The 22,281-nt window shown below is 43.3% G+C and overlaps 1 protein-coding gene across 4 annotated transcripts in view; it reads left to right on the plus strand.

The window, feature by feature from the left end:
• Positions 1 to 16,215: 16,215 nt before the first annotated feature.
• Positions 16,216 to 22,281, plus strand: part of GAB2 (GRB2 associated binding protein 2) — a 182,814-nt gene continuing 176,748 nt past the window's right edge. For all 4 annotated transcript variants that reach the window (XM_061204094.1, XM_061204095.1, XM_061204093.1 and 1 more), the window contains exon 1: positions 16,216 to 16,396. In XM_061204094.1, the coding sequence (XP_061060077.1) occupies positions 16,322 to 16,396 (75 nt within the window). In that variant the 5' untranslated portion in view covers positions 16,216 to 16,321. The remainder of the gene's footprint in view (positions 16,397 to 22,281) is intronic.

Genomic DNA, 22,281 nt, shown 5'->3' on the forward strand with positions numbered 1-22,281 from the left:
TCTTCCCTGTCCATGGCACTGCGCTTGCCACGCACATCTATTAGAAATCAGTGAAGGCTGTCTCTGTCGTAGCAGGTTGAGTATGTGGCTGTGGCTACACACATGGGCCTGAGAACAATGGCAGACACTGTCAGCAGCAACTTGGGGGGAACGATCACCTCCAGCCACAAAACACACAACCGAGCCTGTGCTCCCCTAGGGTTAGAGAAACCATTTTAAAACATTTGTGACATCAGTTAATTTGATTTGGCATTTAAGTCTTGATACTGTATTTTGTGGAGTAAGAATCACAAACATTCACAGGCCCAAAACCTGGATGCACTAATAGTTTCCAGGGCTATTAGGAATCATGCCTGCAGTGATTTTTGAGGAGCCAGATAGAATTGTGATGTTAACATGATGGCTGGGCATCAAAAATAACAGTGATAGAAAGAATACTGAATGAGAGCAGCCCCAGGTTCTGGTCCCAGTGCCACCATTAGCTTAACTGTGGAGCATTAGGCAACTAAGATCATCCTCGTGGCCTCCAGTTATTTCATCCGCAGAGCTATCGCTTTGAAGTAGATGAACTCTAAGGATCCTTCTATCTCTTAATCGTCTAGGAATTTGTGATGGACATAGTCACTAATAATAATTGATTTAGAGTCTGACCTTTAGATTTTATTTTAGTACATATTAGGTCGTCGAAAACTTATAATGAGGTCAATCGCTGAAAGTTTAACAATAGACTTAAGTGTGTTCAATGTGTGTGTATGTGAGGTGGAAAAGGGTCCTTCTCAAGGAGTCAAACATACCTTCTTCCTTATCTGAGTGTCCAGCAGTGTATTTCCGAACCTTCATACTTATTCATTCTTTTCTTTCACAGTTGATCACATAATGAGTATCTGGTTGAAGCCAGACACTTGCCACTTATAACAGCCTAGTCATTTACATCTTTGGCTCAATACTTATATTTTACCAATAAGTGAACAAAAAACAAGCACTAATGTCAGACAAGGATGATGAAAATGCCAAAACTAAACCATTGCTTGCAGGCAGCATCAACAGAAAAAAACCTTTTAAATGTTGACTTGTCAGCTGATATATGAATATCCAGATTCTACATAGAAACAACATTGTATAATTCTATGTATAATGAATAAAAATATGGATTTAATAGTTAAGGATGGTCTATTCTATAATACCATAGGGCTTAATTTGTGAGTTAAAAGGTGATTTGAGGGTATTAATTTTCACTTGAGTAACCAGTTTCCAATGAGGGAAAAATCAGATTCTGCTTTCCCAAGGTTTCCAAACATTACCTCAAAATAGTAACCCAAGTAAGAGTGTATTCTAAAACTTAGAAATGTTTTTTCCATCATTAGTTCCCATTCTCATTTCAAATTTTGAAGTAGGTGGAGAAAAATAGTTACTTTCCATTTGGCTGTCCGCTTGCCTGCGGAAGTTGTGCTGTCGTGGGTTTGTGGGGTTTTTTTGGCAGGGGGTTTGGGGGAGGATTAGGAGGGTCTGACAAGAACTTAATTGTGTGAGTGATCCATTCCAGATCTAGACATAGCTCTCCCACCCTCTGACCCAGCCCAGAGACTCTTAACTCTCACAGAACGGCAAAGGAATGGTTTGACCTTTTGTCCCTCCCAAACAGAATCTGCTAGAAGCACCCCTCTACAGTGTTATACATTCATATTCTCTATAAATTGAATCTTAGACATTTCAAGCAGGACTGAACAGGCATTGAAGATGCAACTGGTGAGATGGATTAACTCTACCCTTCTTTAAATCTCTTACTTCAGGTAATTATAGATGAGAGATGCTTATTTGGATTGGATTGATATTTTATTCGTATATTTATTTTAGTAAGTGGTGAGGCAAGAACATAAAAATGCAGAGTTGAAAGACAGATTGGCCTGGATTGAATTGATAAGAAATGTCTGGGGCGTTTTGGCTTCTGATCAATATTTGTATTCAGTCTGCAATCTAAAGTATGTATAATAAAAAGAAAACAGGTGGGAGTAATATCTGACAGTAGTTCTTCCCAGGTTCAATTCCAATTAAAAGATAGCAAAAGCATTAAGGAAAGAGCGGAAAGCCACCTTAATCACCCTACACCAAAATGCTTCAGTAGGATTTCCATAAAACAGGTCTTATTAGATCATGGTCAGCACCCCTCCAGAAACTTAGACATTCCACCATTGCCAGGAGCCCTGGATTGCCCCTTGGATCAGCTAAGACTCCAGCTGGCTCTTGTGCAGTTTGGTTTGGAATCCAGTGGATTTACAGCCATTATTAGTACACTGTGTGGTAGTTTCTGGGGGACCTTTGTAAAGAAATCAGGAGTTTAGATGGTTTGTAAGCTGCCATTCAGGCAGCTAATCACTGAATTAACTTAGTTTATGACTCTTCAATAACCTTCTGCTACATCTTTACTGTTCATAATTGTTATTAATAATATGACTATCATTTGGACATTGCTTTACAGTTTACAGTATTTTTTAACATATCCACAATATATTGTGGACCTTGTTCCTTTGTAGCTTACTGTGCCTGAAATTTGGTTAGATTAGTTTATTTGTTATGGAGATTGGTTATTAGGAATTCCTAATAATGAGGGAGAGTAAGACTACAAATAAAGTTCACTCTCAGCCTCCAGAGAAACTGAAAGCACAGAACTTTTTATAGTAATCAAAGAATCTTGCCTTTTAAGCCCCAGTGCAAAACACACTTTGGCCTCTGATTTCCTTGTTCTGTACAGGGAGAAGAAATTTAAGAATGTGATGGAAAATGATGGTTGAGCCCAAATACATTCTAGTAAAGAGAAACAGTAAAAATGGAATACAGAGTCCCAGACCCAGCAGTGTACTTAAGCTCACTATGCAGTTTTTTAAATGAGTCTGTGTTCATATTTGTCTTACTTTCCTCTTAGGATCATCCTAGAATATACATAGGAAGGTAGATGAAAGAACTTTGATAGGAATTATTAATATCCTCCCCAAAGTGATCAACCTTTGATATTTCAAGATGATACTCTGAAAATAGAAACTTGGTGGGCCCCTGCAGCAAAGGTTTTTTTCGGGCTACAAATATACATGTACACAGCTAGAACTGTATTTTGCAGAACCTGGCTTCTGCCACATGCAGAACCTTCTCTGCACACTGGCTCAACAAGAACTGCTGGTTTGCTGTTTTCCAGTGATCCTAGATTTGAAAAATCTCTTAGAGATCATATCCCTTCCCCTGTATATGATGTATAAATTACCCTCCTCTGTATTTTTCCCAGTTCTACTAATTTACCCACTGAAGCTTCAGTGAATTAAGAACTGTCTGTCTTAAGAGGTAACTTTTTTTTAATCCTTGGAGAACTCTGATTGTGACCTGATAGTAACAGAGCCTGCCTCTCCATGGCATGCAAATATCATAAATTAGAAACAGCCACACACTTTCTTCTCCAGAATAGAATCTCTGTAGCTGCTCATTTGGGACAGTGTGTCCTTCCCTGAAGGGCTGCACCCCACTAGGGTGTTCACCAGGCAGAGTATCCTTAAAGTGGGCCTTTCTCTTAGTAGAGGAATGCTTCCTTTCACTGTCCACTCAGCTGCTACCCAAGTACCCTGTGATACCAGTCTTGACGTTAGAAGAGCTTAAAGTCTCCAGTGCCTCCTCCCTGTCTGTCTTACAGCCTATAGTAATTGTTCCTCCTCCTGTATCTGTAATACTGCTGAAAGATCTCAGAGTTTCAGAATGTTCAGGGCAGTACCAACCCCCTTTATTTGGGGATTGCAGAAATGGACTTGGGTCATATATAGATTTGTTGTTGAAGAACAGTAAGTTCCTTTACTGAAGATTTCTACTGATACTACATTTTCTTTGCATTGCCCCAAAAGGCAGAAACTGATTCCTTATCCAGTTAGGATACAGCTGGCCAACGATCTCTTTAAATGTAATTTCCATCTTCTACCTTCTGCGTTACAGGTTTTTGCATCAGGAAACTGTCGGGTCAGATTCCTGCCAGAAAATGTGCTGGATGTTTCATGTCTTGGAAGGGGTATTAGACGTAGAGGGAGAAGACTCTGGTTTATGTCTGACACTCTACTTACCAGCTGTGGAACCTTGAGCAAGTTATTTTATCTCTGAGTTTGTATACGTATCTGCAAAATGAGGATAATATTTAACTTACAGAGTGTTGTGAGAAACGGTGAAGACTATGTGAAAAGGTTTCATAAGTTGACAACACTACATAAATGTAAGGTCTCCTAAGGGAATCCTTTTCAAAACAAAAAAAAAATCTGCGTGAGCTAAGATATTTATTGCATGTTGAATGAAATATTTTATAGCCATAAAAATTATAAGAGAAAATGTGTTGAGAATTTTTTAAGTTGTACTTTGCAGTTACAACAGTGTAAAAGCTATGTACATGGATTAGAAGCATATGGGGAAAAAAGGAATCAGCTGTTCCAGGAAGTGGAATTGAGCGACTTTTCTTTAAAAATCTCTTTGGCCTATTCAGTTCAGTTCAGTAGACGCACTGTGCCAGGTTCGGTGCTCGATTCTGTGAATACAGAGAAAAATAGGATATGCTCCCACGTCTCAGGGACTCCCATTTTGTATAATTTTTGTTAAAGTTTATTATGTATAAGAATCACCTGGGGAGCTTATTAAAAGTTCAGATTATCCTGATACCACCCTAGAAAGTCTGTTCCACCCTAAAAGGTCTAGGATGGAACAGCGCACAGTTAGCATTCTTTAAACAGTCACCCTGAGTGATTCTAATACAGGTGGTTTAATTTCACACTGTGAGAAACCTTCAGTGAGGTTTTAATGTTTTTATAGTAAAAAGTAATAATTACACAGATCTGCTCATTGAAGAATTTGATTGTTCTGTCTGGACCTTTTTTTTTTTTTAATACTTAGATATACTTCTTTTTTTTTTTTAATAATTCTTTATTTTATTTATTTATTTTTGGCTGTGTTGGGTCTTCGTTTCTGTGCGAGGGCTTTCTCCAGTTGCGCAAGCGGGGGCCACTCTTCATCGCGGTGTGCGGGCCTCTCACTATCGCAGCCTCTCTTGTTGCGGAGCACAGGCTCCAGACGCGCAGGCTCAGTAGTTGTGGCTCACGGGCCTAGTTGCTCCGCGGCATGTGGGATCTTCCCAGACCAGGGCTCAAACCCGTGTCCCCTGCATTGGCAGGCAGATTCTCAACCACTGCGCCACCAGGGAAGCCCCTTTTTTTTAAATATATATATTTTTTTAATTTTATTTTTTTGGCTGCATTGGGTCTTCTTTGCAGCGCACTGGCTTTCTCTAATTGCAGTGAGCATGGGCTACTCTTCATTGCGGTGTGCGGGCTTCTCATTGCGGTGGCTTCTCTTGTTGTGGAGCACGGGCTCTAGGCGCGCAGGCTTCAGTAGTTGTGGCACGTGGGCCCTAGAGCGCGCAGGCTTCAGTAGTTGCAGCACATGGGCTCAGTAGTTGCGGTGCATGGGCTCTCGGGTGCGTGGGCTTCTGTAGTTGTGGCACACGGGCTCAGTAGCTGTGGCACATGGGCTTAGTTGCTCTGCGGCATGTGGGCTCTTCCCGGACCAGGAACCCATGTCCCCTGCATTGGCAGGCGGATTCTTAACTACTGTGCCACCAGGGAAGTCCCCTGTGTGGACCTTTGAGCTGGCTTCTGTGCCTCTATATCAAGCATGGGAAAGCCAGCCTGTGGAGTGGTGTTGCTCTGGAACTCATGCGGCAGAGACCCTGCCACATCTCTCGACCTTTATCTCTTTGCTTCACTTCCTTTCTCTTCCACTACCTCTCCCATGTTTTTTCTCTGTGCATGTTTTTCTCTCCCACTCTGATTCCTCCTATGCCTGCAATACAGCAACATCCAGGTGCTTCCCCTTCCTTTCTCCACCCCTTCCCCCAACCAGATATGTCAACTTTATTGAAAAGAAACCCAACCTACTTCTAGTTTACTAACTTGTGGAGGAAGGCTCTTGTATCTAGTTAATGTTTCTCAGAAAACTTAGGAGTGGGCTATTCATGGATCAACAACCACAAAAATACCATATGTGGACCTTTTGTGTCTTTATTTTGACTGTCATTTCACTCTTGATTAACTTTTTTCTAGTGGGTTAGCAGCCTTCAACAGAGTCCTGTCCTGCCCATCAGGCTGGAGTGTGCCCTGCATCCTGACAGAGCACTGCTTGTCTCCACATGCCTATGAACAGGTTTGGGTGGCTTTCTCAGGCTACACACCTGTCACCTCTTAGTCACCTAGAATCAAAATATTAACAGCTCTAATCACACTGTCTGAGGCCATGAGGCTTTATTTCAAGAATGGTGACACTCCAAAATGCAGCTAGGATTTCTACATTTTCATGTGTTTATATTACTAGTATTGGTGTTTATATGACTTGCACCTCTAGATACCAAGGGTTGGTCAGTGGCTTCCAGGCGCCCTCCCTCCATTATGCTCCCTCAGAACCATATGAAAATACTGGTCCTCTTATGTTGTCATTTGTCTTCTCTGCCAGAACGTGAGCTCCATGAGAACAGGAGAGTGTATTTATCTTTGTATGTCCAGTGCCTTGGAGAGTATCTGGAACATAGAGGGTACTCATTAAATAACTCTTGAATGAATTAGGTATCAAAAATTAGGTGTCAAAAAAAAGTAAATGTATCCATCAGACAAAAGGGAAATATTCCTTAAAAAATAATTCCCAAACTGACTTTCCCCCCTATATGTCTCTAAAATATTCCATAAATTGAATTTTTAAATTAGCCCTTTCAGCCTAAATCCAAGTCTGAAGCCACTGCCTGAACACAGAACAGAAAGTCAGGGATTGGGACTTCCCTGGTGGGGCAGTGGTTAAGAATCCACCTGCCAAGGCAGGGGACACGGGTTCAAGCCCTGGTCCGGGAAGATCCCACATGCCGCGGAGCAACTAAGCCCGTGCGCCACAACTACTGAGCCTGTGCTCTAGAGCCCGTGAGCCACAACTAATGAGCCTGCGTGCCGCAACTACTGAAGCCCACACACCTAGAGCCCGTGCTCCACAACAAGAGAAGCCACCGCAATGAGGAGCCTGCACACCGCAAAGAAGAGTGGCCCCCGCTCGCCACAACTAGAGAAAGCCCGTGCGCAGCAACGAAGACCCAATGCAGCCAAAAATAAATAAATAAATAATTTTTAAAAAAAAAAGAAAGTCAGGGATCAAAAGAAACTGAGTTCAACTAGTAATTTGTCATTGTAATCTGTTACTGAAGGTGAGTTTCTAGGGCAACTCTCCGGCACTGCTTCTGGAGTACAGTGACTTAGTAGGCTTGTCAAGAACCTCTCCATGCTATTCATCATTACATAACCAGCATCTAGCCAAGTGCCTTGCACATAGTAGGTACTCAGTAAATATTTGTTGAATGAATTATTTGATTGGTGGAGGAAATTCAGAAGCAAGTCCTAAGACGAATTTAGTTGGAGTTGCTCATATTTTCAGTTAGTGTTTTTTTCCACCTTGCTCTCTAAATCTAGATAAGTTTCTTGCCTCAAAATTGAAGGAGCTACTGCTTACATCATCTAATTCAGCAAACGTTAATTGATGCCTACTCTGTGCCTCTCTGTGTGAGGCACCCAAAGACAAGGAAAACCCAAAGACAAGGAAAACCCGTACTGTTTGTCCCCATATAGGGGGGGACAAACTGATAATTTTGTTGGGCTGATAATTTCTCTGTGCTCCCACAATCCTTTGAACATACCTCTATTATAATATTGCCCACATACTACTATAGACATCTGCTTATCTGTTTCTCTCCCCAGAAAGATTCTGAACTTCTTAAAACCCTGGTCTTACTCACCTCAGTATTCCTATTCTGAACTTGTCATAGTAGGTTCTCAGAAAATCTTTATTGAGAACTGAATAACATGGACTTCCATGGTGGTGCAGTGGTTGGGAATCTGCCTGCCAATGCAGGGGACACAGGTTCGAGCCGTGGTCCGGGAGGATCCCACATGCTGCAGAGCAACTAGGCCCGTGCGCCACAACTGCTGAGCCTGCGCTCTGGAGCCCGCGAGCCACAACTGCTGAGGCCTGCGCACCTGGAACCCGTGCTCCGCAACAGGAGAGGCCACCACAATGAGAGGCCCGCGCACCGCAGCAAAGAGTGGCCCCTGCTCGCCACACTGGAGGGGGCCTGCGTGCAGCAACAAAGATCCAATGCAGCCAAAAAAACGAACCAAAAAAACACAACATTGTAAATCAACTATATTTCAGTAAAAATTATTTAAAACTTAAAAAAAAACTGAATAACAAGTACATAATCATTCCCAAGTAATATATATAGGAATATAAACATTTTGTACTTGAACAGAAATACATGCCTAAGTGTTTTCTGAGTTTCAAATGATAGATACTGGGTATGTCCTGCAAGAAACAAGATTGGTGTTCATGTCTCTCTTAAACACCTTTCAAGGTATCTAGTTAGTTATCGAACCCATCTTTCCTCTGAGAATTCCCCCACCCCTATCCTAGCCAGTAAATCCCCAGCAGACATATTGGGGATATGAGCTTCCCTTGCTGGTAGGACTAGGGATGGATACCTGACCCCAAATGGACCAGTCTCATTTTCTCTTAGAAAATTGGGGTTGAGAACACTAGAGAGTCTGGACTAGTTGCTTGAACCAGGAACATGTAAACTTAGGAGCTCTAAGACAAACATGTACCTTAAGAGACAGAGAAAGTCTGCAGAAAGAAAGAACTGAAGGCAAAATGCTCAGAGATGAAAAACCGTATGGCCTCTGAGAGAGACAGATACACAAACTGGCTGCCTAGTTCTTGCTATATTTATTCCTTGGTTGCTGCCCTTCCTGAGGCCACACTCAACTATTTCTTGGGCTCCATGGGATATACCTCTTTTTAAAACAAAAAAAAAACAAAAAACAGTAAATTCGCTATTGGGGCTTAAGCAAATTTTAAATGGGTATCTGCTTTTACAACTAAAAGACATTAGTACACCGTCTGACTTATGGAAAGAATTCTCCTTACTCTTTAAGCCTCATTACCTTTTCATCATACATTCTGTTCTAGAATATTTGTTGATCAAGAAATTATTTAGAAGAGGAATTCCTGATAAATAAGATGCAGGAAGGTAAGTGATGACTTCTTTGCTTTTCAAGTTTCTTGATACTCTTAAGTCACAAAAACAGAAATGAATGGAGACTTATTTACAGAGGGGATTGGATACACATCAGACCTTTTTTTGAACTACAAAATTGGATTAAAGAGGTTTTGAAGGACCAACACATTTGGCAGCTTCCCAAGACATCTATTTTTGAAGATTCTGCTTTCCAGAACTGTTTAAGAATGGCTTTTGTCACAGGCCTTAGCTGTGTTTCGGACTAGCCAAAACTGAAAAGTGGGAAGAGACTAAATCAGAAAGTGTGTGTGCTTAGAGCAGCCCAAACCCTGCTGTTGGGCTGGCATAAACACTCATGGCCAGATCTCTCAAAGTAAGATAAAGACGTTCTTCAGAAACAGTTCCAAATATGAAGTTATAATGATGTCTGCCAACATGTTTCTAACGACTCTAGGAAAAGAAAACAACAACAAGTAAGTTTCCAGCTCTTTTCTCAGTGGACACTGGACCTTGGAGAAGCTTGCATATAATTTGACTGCAGCTACTTTCTGTTTTTAGTTAATTATGTTAAATGTGCCTCATAACTTCCAATCCCAGTGGGGCTGTCATTTAGAAGGGTGCTGGGGGGAAGCTGTTTTAATTCTGGCTTTTGTTTCAGCCACTAAATGTAATGCCACATGATTGTTGACCCAACAGTAATCCAGTTAAAAAACAGTCTACAGAGTTACTGCATCATCAAAATTAACCCTGATTACATCAAATTATGTTGAAACAGACCACAGCTGTTTGCCCTGTTGAAGCAACTGCTTGAGAGCTCATCCAGAAGATACATCTGGGTGTCAGGAAGACACATTTTGGGTTTTATTTTTGTTTCTCAACATAAATGGAGGAGGGAAACACTCTGTTCTGCCCAGAGTGCTTGGTAGAGCTGAAAACCTTGTGATTCTCCAGAATTAAAAATCTTCGTCATTCCAGAAGAGAAAAAAACCTGAGCTCTCCTGTTTCAGTTTTCTATAGGAAGGATGTAAGAAGGAAATCCAAATCTGTTGAGTATTACTCTTGTCGGCAAAAAGAAGTGGAACTGACTACAGAGAAGGACAGTGGGATTTTTTGTGGAGGGCTGTATGCAGTGGTATGCTGGGCTGGCTCATACCAGCCTGTGAGAATGGATTGTTAAGTTACGGAAAAATTTGCAAGCTGATTGCTAAAGAATAACGTTAAAATTAAATTATAATTAAAAGTGGAAAATAACAGGTATTGGAGACGAAGTGGACAGATTGGAACCCTCAAACATTGCTGGTGGGGATGTAAAATGATGTAACCACTGTGGGAAATAGTTAAAGAGTTCTGTAAAAAGTTAAACACAGAGTCACAGTATGATTCAGCAATTCAACTCCTAGTTATATAGCCAAGAGTATGATAACATAGGTTCACACAAAAACTTGTACATGAAGGTTCATAGCAAGATTATTCATAATAGTCAAAAAGTGGAAACAACTGAAATGTCTATCAACTGATGAATGGATAAATAAAATGTGGTACATGGATATAATGGAATATTATTCAGCCGTAAAGAGGAATGAAGAAAAACTGATATACATCAGAACATGGATGAACCTTGAAAACATTATACAAAGTGAAAAGTCAGACACAAAAGGCTATATAGTATATGATTCCGATTATATGAAATATCCAGAATTGGCAAATCCATAGAGACAGAAAGTAAATTAGTGGTTGCCAGGGGATGGGGTTGGGGGAATGAGGAGTGACTGCTAATGGACATGGAGTTTCTTTTGGGATGATGAAAATGTTTTGAATTAGCAGTGATATTTGCACAACTCGTGAACACACTAAAAACCACTGAGTTGTACACTTTAAAAGGGTGATGTTTCTGGTATGTGAATGATACCTTAATTTAAAAATTAAGTCATATAAACTTACAATTAAGTAAGTTATATAAAAACAAAGGGAATAAACAAAACTCATCAGTTACTAATTATTTTAATACATTTTACTATTATCTTTGCTCTTGGCGTTATGTCTATTGTATCTTTTTGATGGAAATACTAAAGGTGTATTACTGTGCATCTCTTAACTCTGCATTCAGAGACATGAAGTTGATAGCTTGAAATTGTTTGGGGGAAAGAATTGTGGGGGGTTTAGTATTTGCCCCACAAAAATTGTCACATACTACCAATCAAGGCTACTACCACCACCAGAGAGCCGGGTTTTAAACTTTTACCAACACATCACTGGCTGTATAGGTCCAACACTCGTCTTGGATAACTGGTTAAAATTAGAGAGTTAGATGAGATAATCACCTGTGGCCTTTGGATCCCCAGCAATACAAAGACTAGCAAACCTGCACAGCAACTATGCATGCATTTGGTGCTGAAGAAAGGGCATTTCTGGTCAGCTGTTGTATGAAACCCACTTTGAGTTAGGGAACATGATTCCTCCAGCCTTGCTAGTGTTGGTACAAGGGGTTAAGTGATAGAGCCTGGTAGAATTATCAAAACGAAGCCAGATATCAGATAAACCGCAAATGATATTAATTCTTAATCCCAGACAGGAGGGTATCTGGGGAACCTGTATGATAGATTTGGAAACCAAGGGTTAACAAGCGAAACTTCATAGAATTACCTCCAGCTGTTCAGCCCTTCCCATCAGGCTAGTCCCTGCAGTTTAAACACTTCAGCTGCTTATAGGTACCTTCACAGATACTATTATCTGGTGTGGATGATCAAAGAGTTCTAGATGCCCCAGGGGTCCATAGCTCCCACTTGTCATCCTTTAAGGGTTGGTTCCTTCATTCTCAAACATTTACTGAGCATCTATTTTGTGCCTGGCACCATGCTTGGAGGTTCTAGGGATACAAAAATGAGGAAGATGCAGTCCTGTCCTCAAGGAACTCACAGTTCCTTGACAAGTAAACAAATATTTGCAGTACAGTGTGATAACCCAGTTTATATAGGTGCAGTGTGAATCTAAGAATGAACAACTGTGTTGGGGATTGAAGACAGTGAATTTTAGGGAAAGGGGTCTTGACATATGTTCAAGACGTAATTCAAGGTAGGAGTACTCTCTGAAGGAAGTAAGGGGTGATCATGCAAAGTAGGGTTTGGAGTACTAAGGCACTTTCCCAGGGACCTTGACAGTCTTTGTTCTTCCAAGAATATGCTAATTGATTTTGCAGCATGATCTGTGGGTACACTGATATCACCACCTTGTCAGCAGAAATGTCCCAGGAGCCTATCTGCCCCGAAGCAATTAGCACAGGTTCTTATCCTTTACAAAGGAGAAACTGGGGAACGACTTAAACTTTTACTTTAAGAAAGCTTATTTCCAAAATCTCTCCCACTGGATGTAATGTCAAGCAACTCTCAGACAGGGAGGAAACCCAGTTCAGTCTTAAACCACACCCCAAGCCCGTTTCCAGATCTTAGTCCCAACCAGATGCCAAAAGTTGATTTGAGTAGGTGGGAGTAATTTGATTGAGGGAACCAAGTGGGCTCAAAGCACCCAGGGGTTAAAGAGGCTCCCACCGCAACATGCCTGAGAGACAAGAGTCCTGCAAGTCACCAGCTGAGGGGGCCCAGCTGGTCGTACTGACCTTGGCAAGCAGCACTCAGCTCTGAAATCAACCTGTCAACTAAATTGAAAGGGAGAAAAGGCAGAAGGGCTAGGACACAAACATTCATCCCCATCCCCAGTCCGATCCCTGACGTCAGGCTTAGCGTGGGCGGTATTAATCAGCCGGCCTGGTGTGCAATTGAGGACAGCTCTCCTTCCAGCCCTTCCAACTCGCTTCTGGGAGCGTGCCACCAGCCATGCACCTGCCACTGGCCACAAACCCTCAACTCCCAGACAGGCACGGATGCAGGCTGTCGCTGACGACACTCAAAGCCACAGTGCACCCTTTAGAACTCAGCCTTTGTGGGGGGGAGGGGCGGGAGCAAAGCGTGGTGCCCATGCTTTCCTCCCAGGTGTGCATTTCTCTAATCTCTGCAACGCTCCTCCAGAGGAACCCTCCTCGTAAGATGGGTCATTTCCTGGGGATTTAATGAGAATATAGAATTAATGGCCCAAAGCGCTCCTTGCAGCCGGTCATTAATTTCCCCAGGAAATACCGGTGGTCTTTAATCAAAATTGCCTAAATTATAGACTAGTGATGCATGTCCAGGGGAGGGGGGGCTGTCGTCCCAACTGGTTCCGATAGATGGCGCCGATCTTCATGTAAATAAACCATTCAAATAATTTGTTTTCCATTTCTCTCCAGTGAAAACCAAGGAGCATTAAAAAACAAAACAAAACAAAAAAACAGCAGGGAGTGGAGAGGACTTAATAAAGGCCCAGAAGCCCAGACAGGAACGTTCTATCCGAAGGCTGTTTCCAGGCCTGGCACGTACCTCAGGCTCAGAAGACTGAGCCACACGGGGGTGCAGCCCGGGACCTCAGCAGCAGTCCCTCCGCCGAAGAGCAGCCTGAGCTGGGTGCTGGCAACTGAGTAATAAAAAAGGTTGGGGGATGGGGGGTAGACCAGCAAGAAGAGCCCCTTCCTCTAAACTTTGGGGAAGGAAGGCTGTGTTCAGAGAAGATGTCTGAAGTTGATACTCTGTTGTATTTCAAGGCCCCTCCTGTCATTGGCCTCAAAACATCAAACATGTTTCCACATGAAATTGTAAATAACAATATTGGCGGGGGGCGTCTTTTGCTAAACAAAATAAGACCCTCAAGAGTTTCTGGCCGAGGAGTTCCCTAGTGGCGCAGTGGTTGGGAGTCCGCCTGCTACTTCGGGGGAAATGGGTTCGAGCCCTGGTCTGGGAAGATCCCACATGCCGCGGAGCAACTAAGCTCGTGAGCCACAACTACTGAGCCTGCTCTCTAGAGGCCGTGAGCCACAACTAATGAAGCCCGCGCACCTAGAGCCCGTGCTCCACAATAAGAAAAGCCACCGCAATTAGAAGCCTGCGCACCGCAACGAAGAGTAGCCCCCACTCGCCGCAACTACGGAAAGCCCGCGTGCAGCAACGAGGACCCAACGCAGCCAAAAATAAATTAAAAACTCTATTCATTAAAAAAAAAGAAAAAGTTTCTGGCCGAGTGCAGCCCAACTCCCAACTAACCATTGCTGAACAGTCTCCCAGTCTGTCTTGAATCATATAACTATTAAAAGATACGTAATAGAAGACTACTCTTCTAGGGAAAGATAGGGCCCGTGTATGCCTGACTTGTATCACAAACCTCAGCTGCAAACAAGCCGTGCAGATTTCTCAGGCTCTGCAATCCCTGAGACTTGGCACCATGACTCAGAAGTGAATGAAGTCAGATGATTGCTTTATTTTGGTCCGGAGTCACCGCCTCCTGATTGATTTGGCAGACTTTGAATATTTTGATATTTGTCTCACGGGTTTTAAGGTACTTAAAGCCAGAGATTAAAATGGCCATAATTCTGGTGGTGGCCCTTATATGAGGCTTAAGGATCCCTCAGTTGGAAGGCTAAGAGGTTCTGGTTCCAGCTATTGCCTGACTGTTCTGGTTTTACATGCAATCCAGTAGCACACCGGATAGTGAAGAAAGTCGGTGAAATATTGGGTCCAGGGTTGCTGATCTCTAAACCCTCCCGGGGGCTTAGAAGATCTATGCATATAGTAAAGAATTAGCTTTTACGGACTGATTGAAGTGGTTGAGCTTTCCCCAACCCAGTGAAGATCTGTAAAATGAGAAGGATGTCCAACTGTTTGAAACAACTAGCTTTGCTGCACAGAGATAGGGAAATGAACAAAACAGCCTTAAAGTTGTACGCGGAATGTGAGGTGCTGCTGATTCTACTCATCTGCCCGCAGCGGTTCCCTATTGATATAATGGGTTACTATCCACTTTTCAAAGAAGCTGGGGGGAGGACCTCCCTTTTAATACTGCTTGTAAAAGTACTTTGTGAGTTGAAAAGAGCCCTTACCAAAGGTTTCTGGCGTTTTTTTCCCCTCTATCTACCATGCCGACCGCACTGCTCGATTTCTCAGGCGTGTGCTTCCGCATGCTTTATCTCAGTTAAGTCTCACCACAACACAGTAAGAGAGGCATCTGTATCATGTGAGCCCGAGAGAGTTCTCATAACCTGTGTCAGCCAGTTGGAGCTCTGAGGAATTTTGACCCCAATTTCTTGTTCTACACCACCTTGCCTTCCAATTAACTATGAAATAGTACATTGACTCATTTTTGCTTCCTTGATTCTGCAAATCGTTAAGAATTTTCTTCTACTGAATTGTTTTTCCCAGAGGCAGTGTGGGAGCCAGCTGGACTTTATTTTCTGGTAATAAGAGGACCTTAAATTGGTTTAATGCAGCCATTAAAGCAATTCTCCCACTTTAAATAGCAGATGAGCAGGACCACCCCCAACCCCGATCCACCGCCCAGAATTAGAAACTTGACTGCATTGCAAAGGCTTTGGGACCTTAGGCTATCTGTAAAATGGGAATAATACTGCCCACCCAATTTGGAGATTTGTGACGACAATCATGTAAGCAAGGAATGTAAAAGTGCCCAGCACGTAGTAGCCTGTTTTCTTCTTTCCGTCTCCCACCAAGGGAGCGAAAGAGTTGTAACTCTTGCTGGGAAGCGGATCACTAATTTCAGCCAGAACCTGACCCACAGAAACCTGAAACTCAGGGAATGGATAGGAAACGGGATCAGCCCTCGGGTCCCTTCCTGACGACCCCTGTGAAAAATCGATTCACGCTCGAGGCCGCGCAGTCCCTTCCCATTACCCCACCCCCACCAGGGGCACGGCCGTCTGCCCCGCTAACTGCTTGAGGCTTCGGGAAAAAGCCAGACCCTGGGGGCGCGGCCGGCCGCAGGCGTCCTTGCGAACCTCGGTCCTCTGGGGTCCAAAGGCGCGAGGCGCTGTTTGCGTCTTTGAAGGCGGCCCGCCCGGGGGCGCGGCGGGCTGTGGGCGTGGCGAGCGCGCGCCGCCCTTCCTGCCGGGGCGCCCCCACCGCGGCCGGACTGGGAGAGCGCGCGGGTGCGCGCGGGGAGAGCGGGCGCGCGCGAGGCAGCCGGGCCGCGCCGCCTAGTCCTCGCCCCGCGGCCGCCGGCCGCCCCGGCCCCTCCCCTCCCCCGCGAGCTGCGCACCGCCGGCCGGCTGACCCCTCGGCCCGCGCCCGCGTCCTTGTCCGTCGACCCCGCGGCGGGCTCCAGGCGGCCGACAGCATGAGCGGCGGCGGCGACGTAGTGTGCACCGGCTGGCTGAGGAAATCGCCCCCCGAGAAGAAGTTGAGGCGCTATGTGAGTGCGGGCGGGAGCGGGTGCGGCCGCCGAGGGCGCGAGCGGGGGGCGCTCCGCGGCCTGCCGAGGGGCTGGGGGCTCCGGGAGGGACGGCGCCGACGGGGAGGGCGGGCCCCGGGGAGGGGGGGTGGTGCGAGGAGCTGCCGGCGGGTCCCGCGGCTCGGGGCTGTGTGAGGCTCCTGCACACCTGTCACAGGTGCGCTGCGAGGGGCGGGGCGGGCGGGCGACCAGGTTGAGGCTGCGGCTTGTTCTCCGCGGGTCGGGCGCGGCGGCGGCGCCTCTCTAGCCAGCCCCCCTGTAAAACTAAATCCAGTATTGAAGTTTGTATTAGATTGTTTTTGGAGACCGAAAGAGTTGACTCCCGGGGCTGGGGGACCATACTAACGCCGAGCGGCTCCAGCCTGCGGGGCTGGGGGTAAAGGGGGGCGTAGGCTGTGGGGCCGCGCAGCCCGCCCCCCACAAAGGGCGAGGCGCCTCACACCCTTTCCCCCTTCCCTTTCTCTGACCGCCCCTCCCGGTGGCTGCCTGCTTCCTTCCAGTCCACAGCCTCTGCATCATGGGCAGCGTCAGCAGCATGTGCAGTCCTTGTATTAAGTGACTCATTTGTTTGTCCCCCTTCTTTCCCTTTATTCCGTGTGCCTCTCACATGCATCCCCCCACCCAACCCCCCCGATGGTGACACTGCAGTTTGGTCTGCTACAACCGGCCCGGGTTTTGTGTTGTGCAGTCCTTGGGGTCTGGGGTCGGGAGAGTTCAAGGTCCTCAGTTGCCAGGTGGTGCTAACCGACAGTGTTTACTGAAATTGCTGGGACAGCCTCTCCTTTCTAAGTGAGAAGCTGGCAACATCCTGGGGAATGTCGTACAGCCTGGTGTGAGCGGTGAAGAGGTCTGGCTTTTTTTTTTCCCCCTCCACCAGAAGATGCCTTGCTTGGTGGGGTCAAAGTACAAGATGGTGCCAGTTACTGAGAATTGGCTGAAATCAGTCCTGGGCTATTCGACTGAGTTTGGAAATGGAATTAAGATCCCTAAAAGATGTCCCGGTCTCCCATCCTCTCCTCTTCCCTTCCCTTCCTATGAAATGCCCTTGTTAAACTGACTCTCGGTGCTGGACTCCCTGGGATCATTCCCACAGCATGGAAGTGAGCTGTTGCCTTCCAGCTGCAGTGCATCAAGGGAGCTCTGAATAGACCCTGCCCTCTGTCAGCTGCACCAGTGGCTGTCCATGGGGGGAGAGGCAAAAGCTTACCAGTTTCCTGTCTTGGCTCCCCAGATCAGAACCAAGGGACTTCTGGCCTCTGGATTGAGGAAGTGACATTCTGTTTTTCAAAGGAAGTGTGGTTGGGAGTGCAAGTGAGTGTGTATGTAAATGAAGTCAGGCTCTTATTTAGATCATTTGCTGGGGGGTGGGGGGAACCTCAGCATTTAGCACATGACTTTTTAAAGTGGACATAGATTTTAAATATAGTAGGGATGATACAATGAAGTGTTCATCTCAGTTTTAAAGCTCATTTTCAGAGACGTCTATGTAGCCGAAGAACTACAATTGTTAAGAAAGAAACTTTTCTCCTCTTGAGGGCCATATCAGTTCATTAGGAAAGGTGAATTTTTATATTAGGTTAATATAAAACTATTAATGTTAGTAATGCTATTAATGTTTTTACAACTATAAAGCAAAAACAAAAATCTTTGGCCCCAAAGAGCTTCTGAAGACTATCAATAAAAGTGTAATACCATTCCATACCACCTACTGGAATAAAGTATCCAGTAAAAATATGACTCTTAATTGTCAAGTTAGAACACTACCCTAAACAACCTTGAAACTTTGTTTTGAAACAGTTTGCAAACACGTTGACACTGTATCTACATTGACAGATGACTGCTTCAACTCTATCACCCAGACTCTCTTTATGATCCACTTCTTGGGTATTTTTGTTCCCAAGCAACTTCAGCTCAAAATAAACGGGTTCAGAGGCTTTGGGGTCAACCACCTTTTTCTCTCATTTGAAGTACTTGACAGCCTATAGTCATAAGATGACCTCAGCCTTTTCCCATCTCCCTCGCATCGCCAGCCCGTAAGACCAAACTAGTAACAGCTTTTCTTAGACTAGGGTGTGATGTGTTCCATTGGTATGAATGGAAGTCTCCCCTACTGTGGAAGTTCACTTCCCTTAGTTGAAACTGAGCTGGTTTGTGTAACCCTAAACTCTTGGGGAACAGTCTTCCCATACATCTTCTTTTCTTTGAGGGTTTTGAGAATTTCTGTTTTAAGTTAGAACCTCTGTCAGCTCCCTCTGTTCGTTACAGGCCCAAGTTCACTAGAACCAAACTAGGAAATTTCCTAGCCCCATTGCTAAACACACACCCCCAAACTGCTGCTTATTCTGGTATATATAATAGCCATGTGGTATTATAGATGGATAAATCTTCATTATAAGAATGTATCAAGAATCTGAAACAACGGGAAAAGAAGTTTATGAAATCTATTACAACTATTTAAAAAAAACTTTTTTTAAACCTACTTCTTTTTTATCAATAATTTGGGGAGGAGGTAGGTATAGGAGTAAAAAGAAAATAATAACTTAAAGAAGCTATGGCAAATGTTACCAGGATTAGCTTTGGGGATTTCTTCATCGATGTCTTTTCTAATTTATTAATTATAAGTGTAAAAGTTCTATTCAGTATTTGCTGTGTGCCCTGGAGGAATTACAAAAAAAATGACCTCTGGAAAATGGTGAGTGTTGCCTCTGGGGCATCACTGTATGATTGCAGTGGGAGGCTGGCAGAAGGAACAGCCCTCCCATCATGCTGCAATGTGCATGTATATATGTGTGCATGCGCGCATGTGCACAGGTGTGAACACACACATGTATACATGTATATAAAGCTGAAACCAGATCTTCTTGAGGAAAAAAATACTTTGTGACATACACTGACCTGTAATTTTCTATTATTTTCAGAGTTAAAAAATTTAGGGGAAAAGATTGGCAGCAGCACTGCCCCCTAGTGGCTAATTTGGAGAAAGTTGTGTGTTGATTCTAAAGAACAATGGAATTAAGAAAACTTTATTTGTTGAATAAGCTCATTTATTAAATATATGTGTCCCAGGCAGTGGATTAGATTCTGGGAGTAAAGGTTAATCCATCTCTTCAGTCTTAGCGGATGACATTGCCTTCTTCTTCACAAAGAAGATTGAAGCTATTAGGGAGTAGCTGTCAGCACATACTGTGACCAAATTTCCAAATTTACCTGTATCCACATGGTTCCTTAACTTTTTCTGACTTCTCAGAGTAGAAGTACTATTTCTAACTGATTATCATTTTAATAGCCAGCTGTTGAGCATTTACCTGTGCCAAGCACTATGCTTAGACCATTCATCTCTTAATTTAATCATTTCAGCCCTAAGAAAAAGGAAGCAACTTGCCCAACATCACCTAGCTTTGTCCCAAAGCCTGAGCTTTTTTTAAAATTTAACTTTATTTTCGGGTAATTGTAGAAGCTATGTAGTTGTAAAAATAGTGAAGAGATAACCCATGTACCCTTTACCCAGTTTCTCCTAATGGTAACTTCTTGCAAAATTATAGTACAATGAGATAATCAATATATTGACAGTGATACAGTCAAGATATAGGACATTTCCATCAGCACATGATCCCTTATGTTGCCCTTTTATGGTCACATCCTCTACCATCCCACACCCACCACATCCTTAACCCGTGATAATCACTAATCTCTTCTCCATTTTAATATATTATTATTTCAAGAGTGTTATGTAAATCGATTCATACAATACATAACTTTCTGGGATTGGCTTTTTTCATCCAGCATATTTCTCTGGAGATTCATCCAAGTTCTTGTATGTATCGCTTGTTCATTCTTTATTATTGCTGAGCAATGTTCCACAGTATGGATGTACTACAGTTCATTTGTTTAACTGTTTACCCATTGGTTTTAATTTACATTTCCCTATGACCAATGATGTTGAATATCTTTTCATATGATTATTTGCCATCTGTATATTCTCTTTGGTCAAATGTCTCTCTTCAAGTCTTTAGTCCATTTTCTATTTGGATTGTTTGCTTTTTTTTTACTGTTGAGTTTTGAGGGTTCTCTATATGCTCAAGATACCAGTCCTCATCAAATATGTAGTTTGCAAATATTTTCTCCCAGTCTGAAGCTTGTCTTTTCATCCACTTAAGGTCTTTCCAGAGCAAAAAGTTTTGATTGGATAAAGTCCATTTTACCAATTTTACATTTTATGGGTTGTATTATTTTGGTCAAATGTAGGAACTCTTTGCCTAGCCCAGTTGCAGAGATTTTCTCCGTGTTTTTCCTCCCAAATATTTTATGGTTTCATATTTTTCATTTAAGTCCATGATCTGTTTTAAGTTGATTTTTGTATAAGATGTGAAACTTAGATTGAGATTTTACTTTATTCATTAGTAGTAGTAGTAGTACTTGAATGGATGCCTGATTGCTCCAACACCGTTTGTTGACCAGGCTGTGCTGCCTTCATTGAACTGCTTGTGCACCTTTGTCATAAAGCAGTTGGGCAATTTGTGTGGGCCTACTTCTGGGTTCTCTGTACTGATCCATCGTCCCATGTGTCTGTCCCTCTGCAATACCACATACTCTTGATAACTCTAGCTTTTTGATGAGTCTTCAAATCTGGTAGACTGATTCCTCTGCTTTATTCTTGATCAGATTATTCTTAAATTTTTCTGAAAGGTAAATTTGAAAAGTCAGCACATCAGAAAATTTGAACAGTATTAAAGTATAAATAAAAATTACCTGAAATCCTATTATCCTTGAATTTTTCTTTAAACTTGTCTTCTCGACAGAGAATGTGAATGTAACAAATATAATTTAGTTCAGTAATTTATCAAGCAGCCATTATGTGCCAAGCACTCAAATTCTGGGACTACAAAGAAGAAAAAGAAAGGGTTCCTTGAGAGATGGCCCTAACTAGAAGTAAGCCAAGAGAAGAAAGCTTTCCAGCCAGAGAGACCACTGACAGTGGAGGCCAGGTGGCGAGGGCCTGAAGTGTGTGTGAAGGACACTAAAAACAGTTTGGTGTTGCTGGACCATCAGCAGGATGATGGAAGTAGTGGGCTATGAGACTGGAGAGGTAGGCAAGAGAGAACATGCAGGCTGGTAAGAAGAGCAGACAAGTTAAAATGGTCAACAGTGCATGAAAAGGTGCTCAGCATCAGCAGTCATTAGGGAAATGCAAATCAAAACCATAATGAGTTATCACTTCACACCTGTTAGAATGGCTGTCCTCAAAAAGACAAGAGATAACAAGTGTTGGCAAGGATGTAGAGAAAAGGGAACCCTTGTTGCACTGTTGGTGGGAATGCAGATTGTTGCAGCCACTATGGAAAACAGTATGGAGGGTCCTCAAAAAACTAAAAATAGAACTGTCACATGATCCAACAATTCCACTTCTGAGTATATATCCAAAGGAAGTGAAAATAGGGTATTGAAGGAATATCTACACCACAGCGTTCGTTGCAGCATTATTCACACTAGCCAAGATAAGGAAACAACCCAAGTGTCTATGAATGGATGAATGGATAAAGAAGATGTGAAAAAAAAATATATATATATGCACACACATATACATACATACATACATACATACACACACAATGCAATAATATTCAGCCATGAGAGAGAAGGAAATTCTGCCATTTGCAGCAACCTGAATGGACCCTGAGGGCATTATGCTGAGTGAAACAAGTCAGAGAAAGACAAATATTGCATGATATCACTTATGTGGGGAATCTAAAAAAGCCAAACTTAAAGAAATAGTAGAAGAGTGGCTACCAGAGACTAGGGGATGGGAAAATTGAAGAGATATTAATCAAAGAGTACAAACTTCCAAT

This window comes from Eubalaena glacialis, chromosome 10, assembly GCF_028564815.1.
Source record: "Eubalaena glacialis isolate mEubGla1 chromosome 10, mEubGla1.1.hap2.+ XY, whole genome shotgun sequence".
NCBI lineage: Eukaryota > Metazoa > Chordata > Mammalia > Artiodactyla > Balaenidae > Eubalaena > Eubalaena glacialis.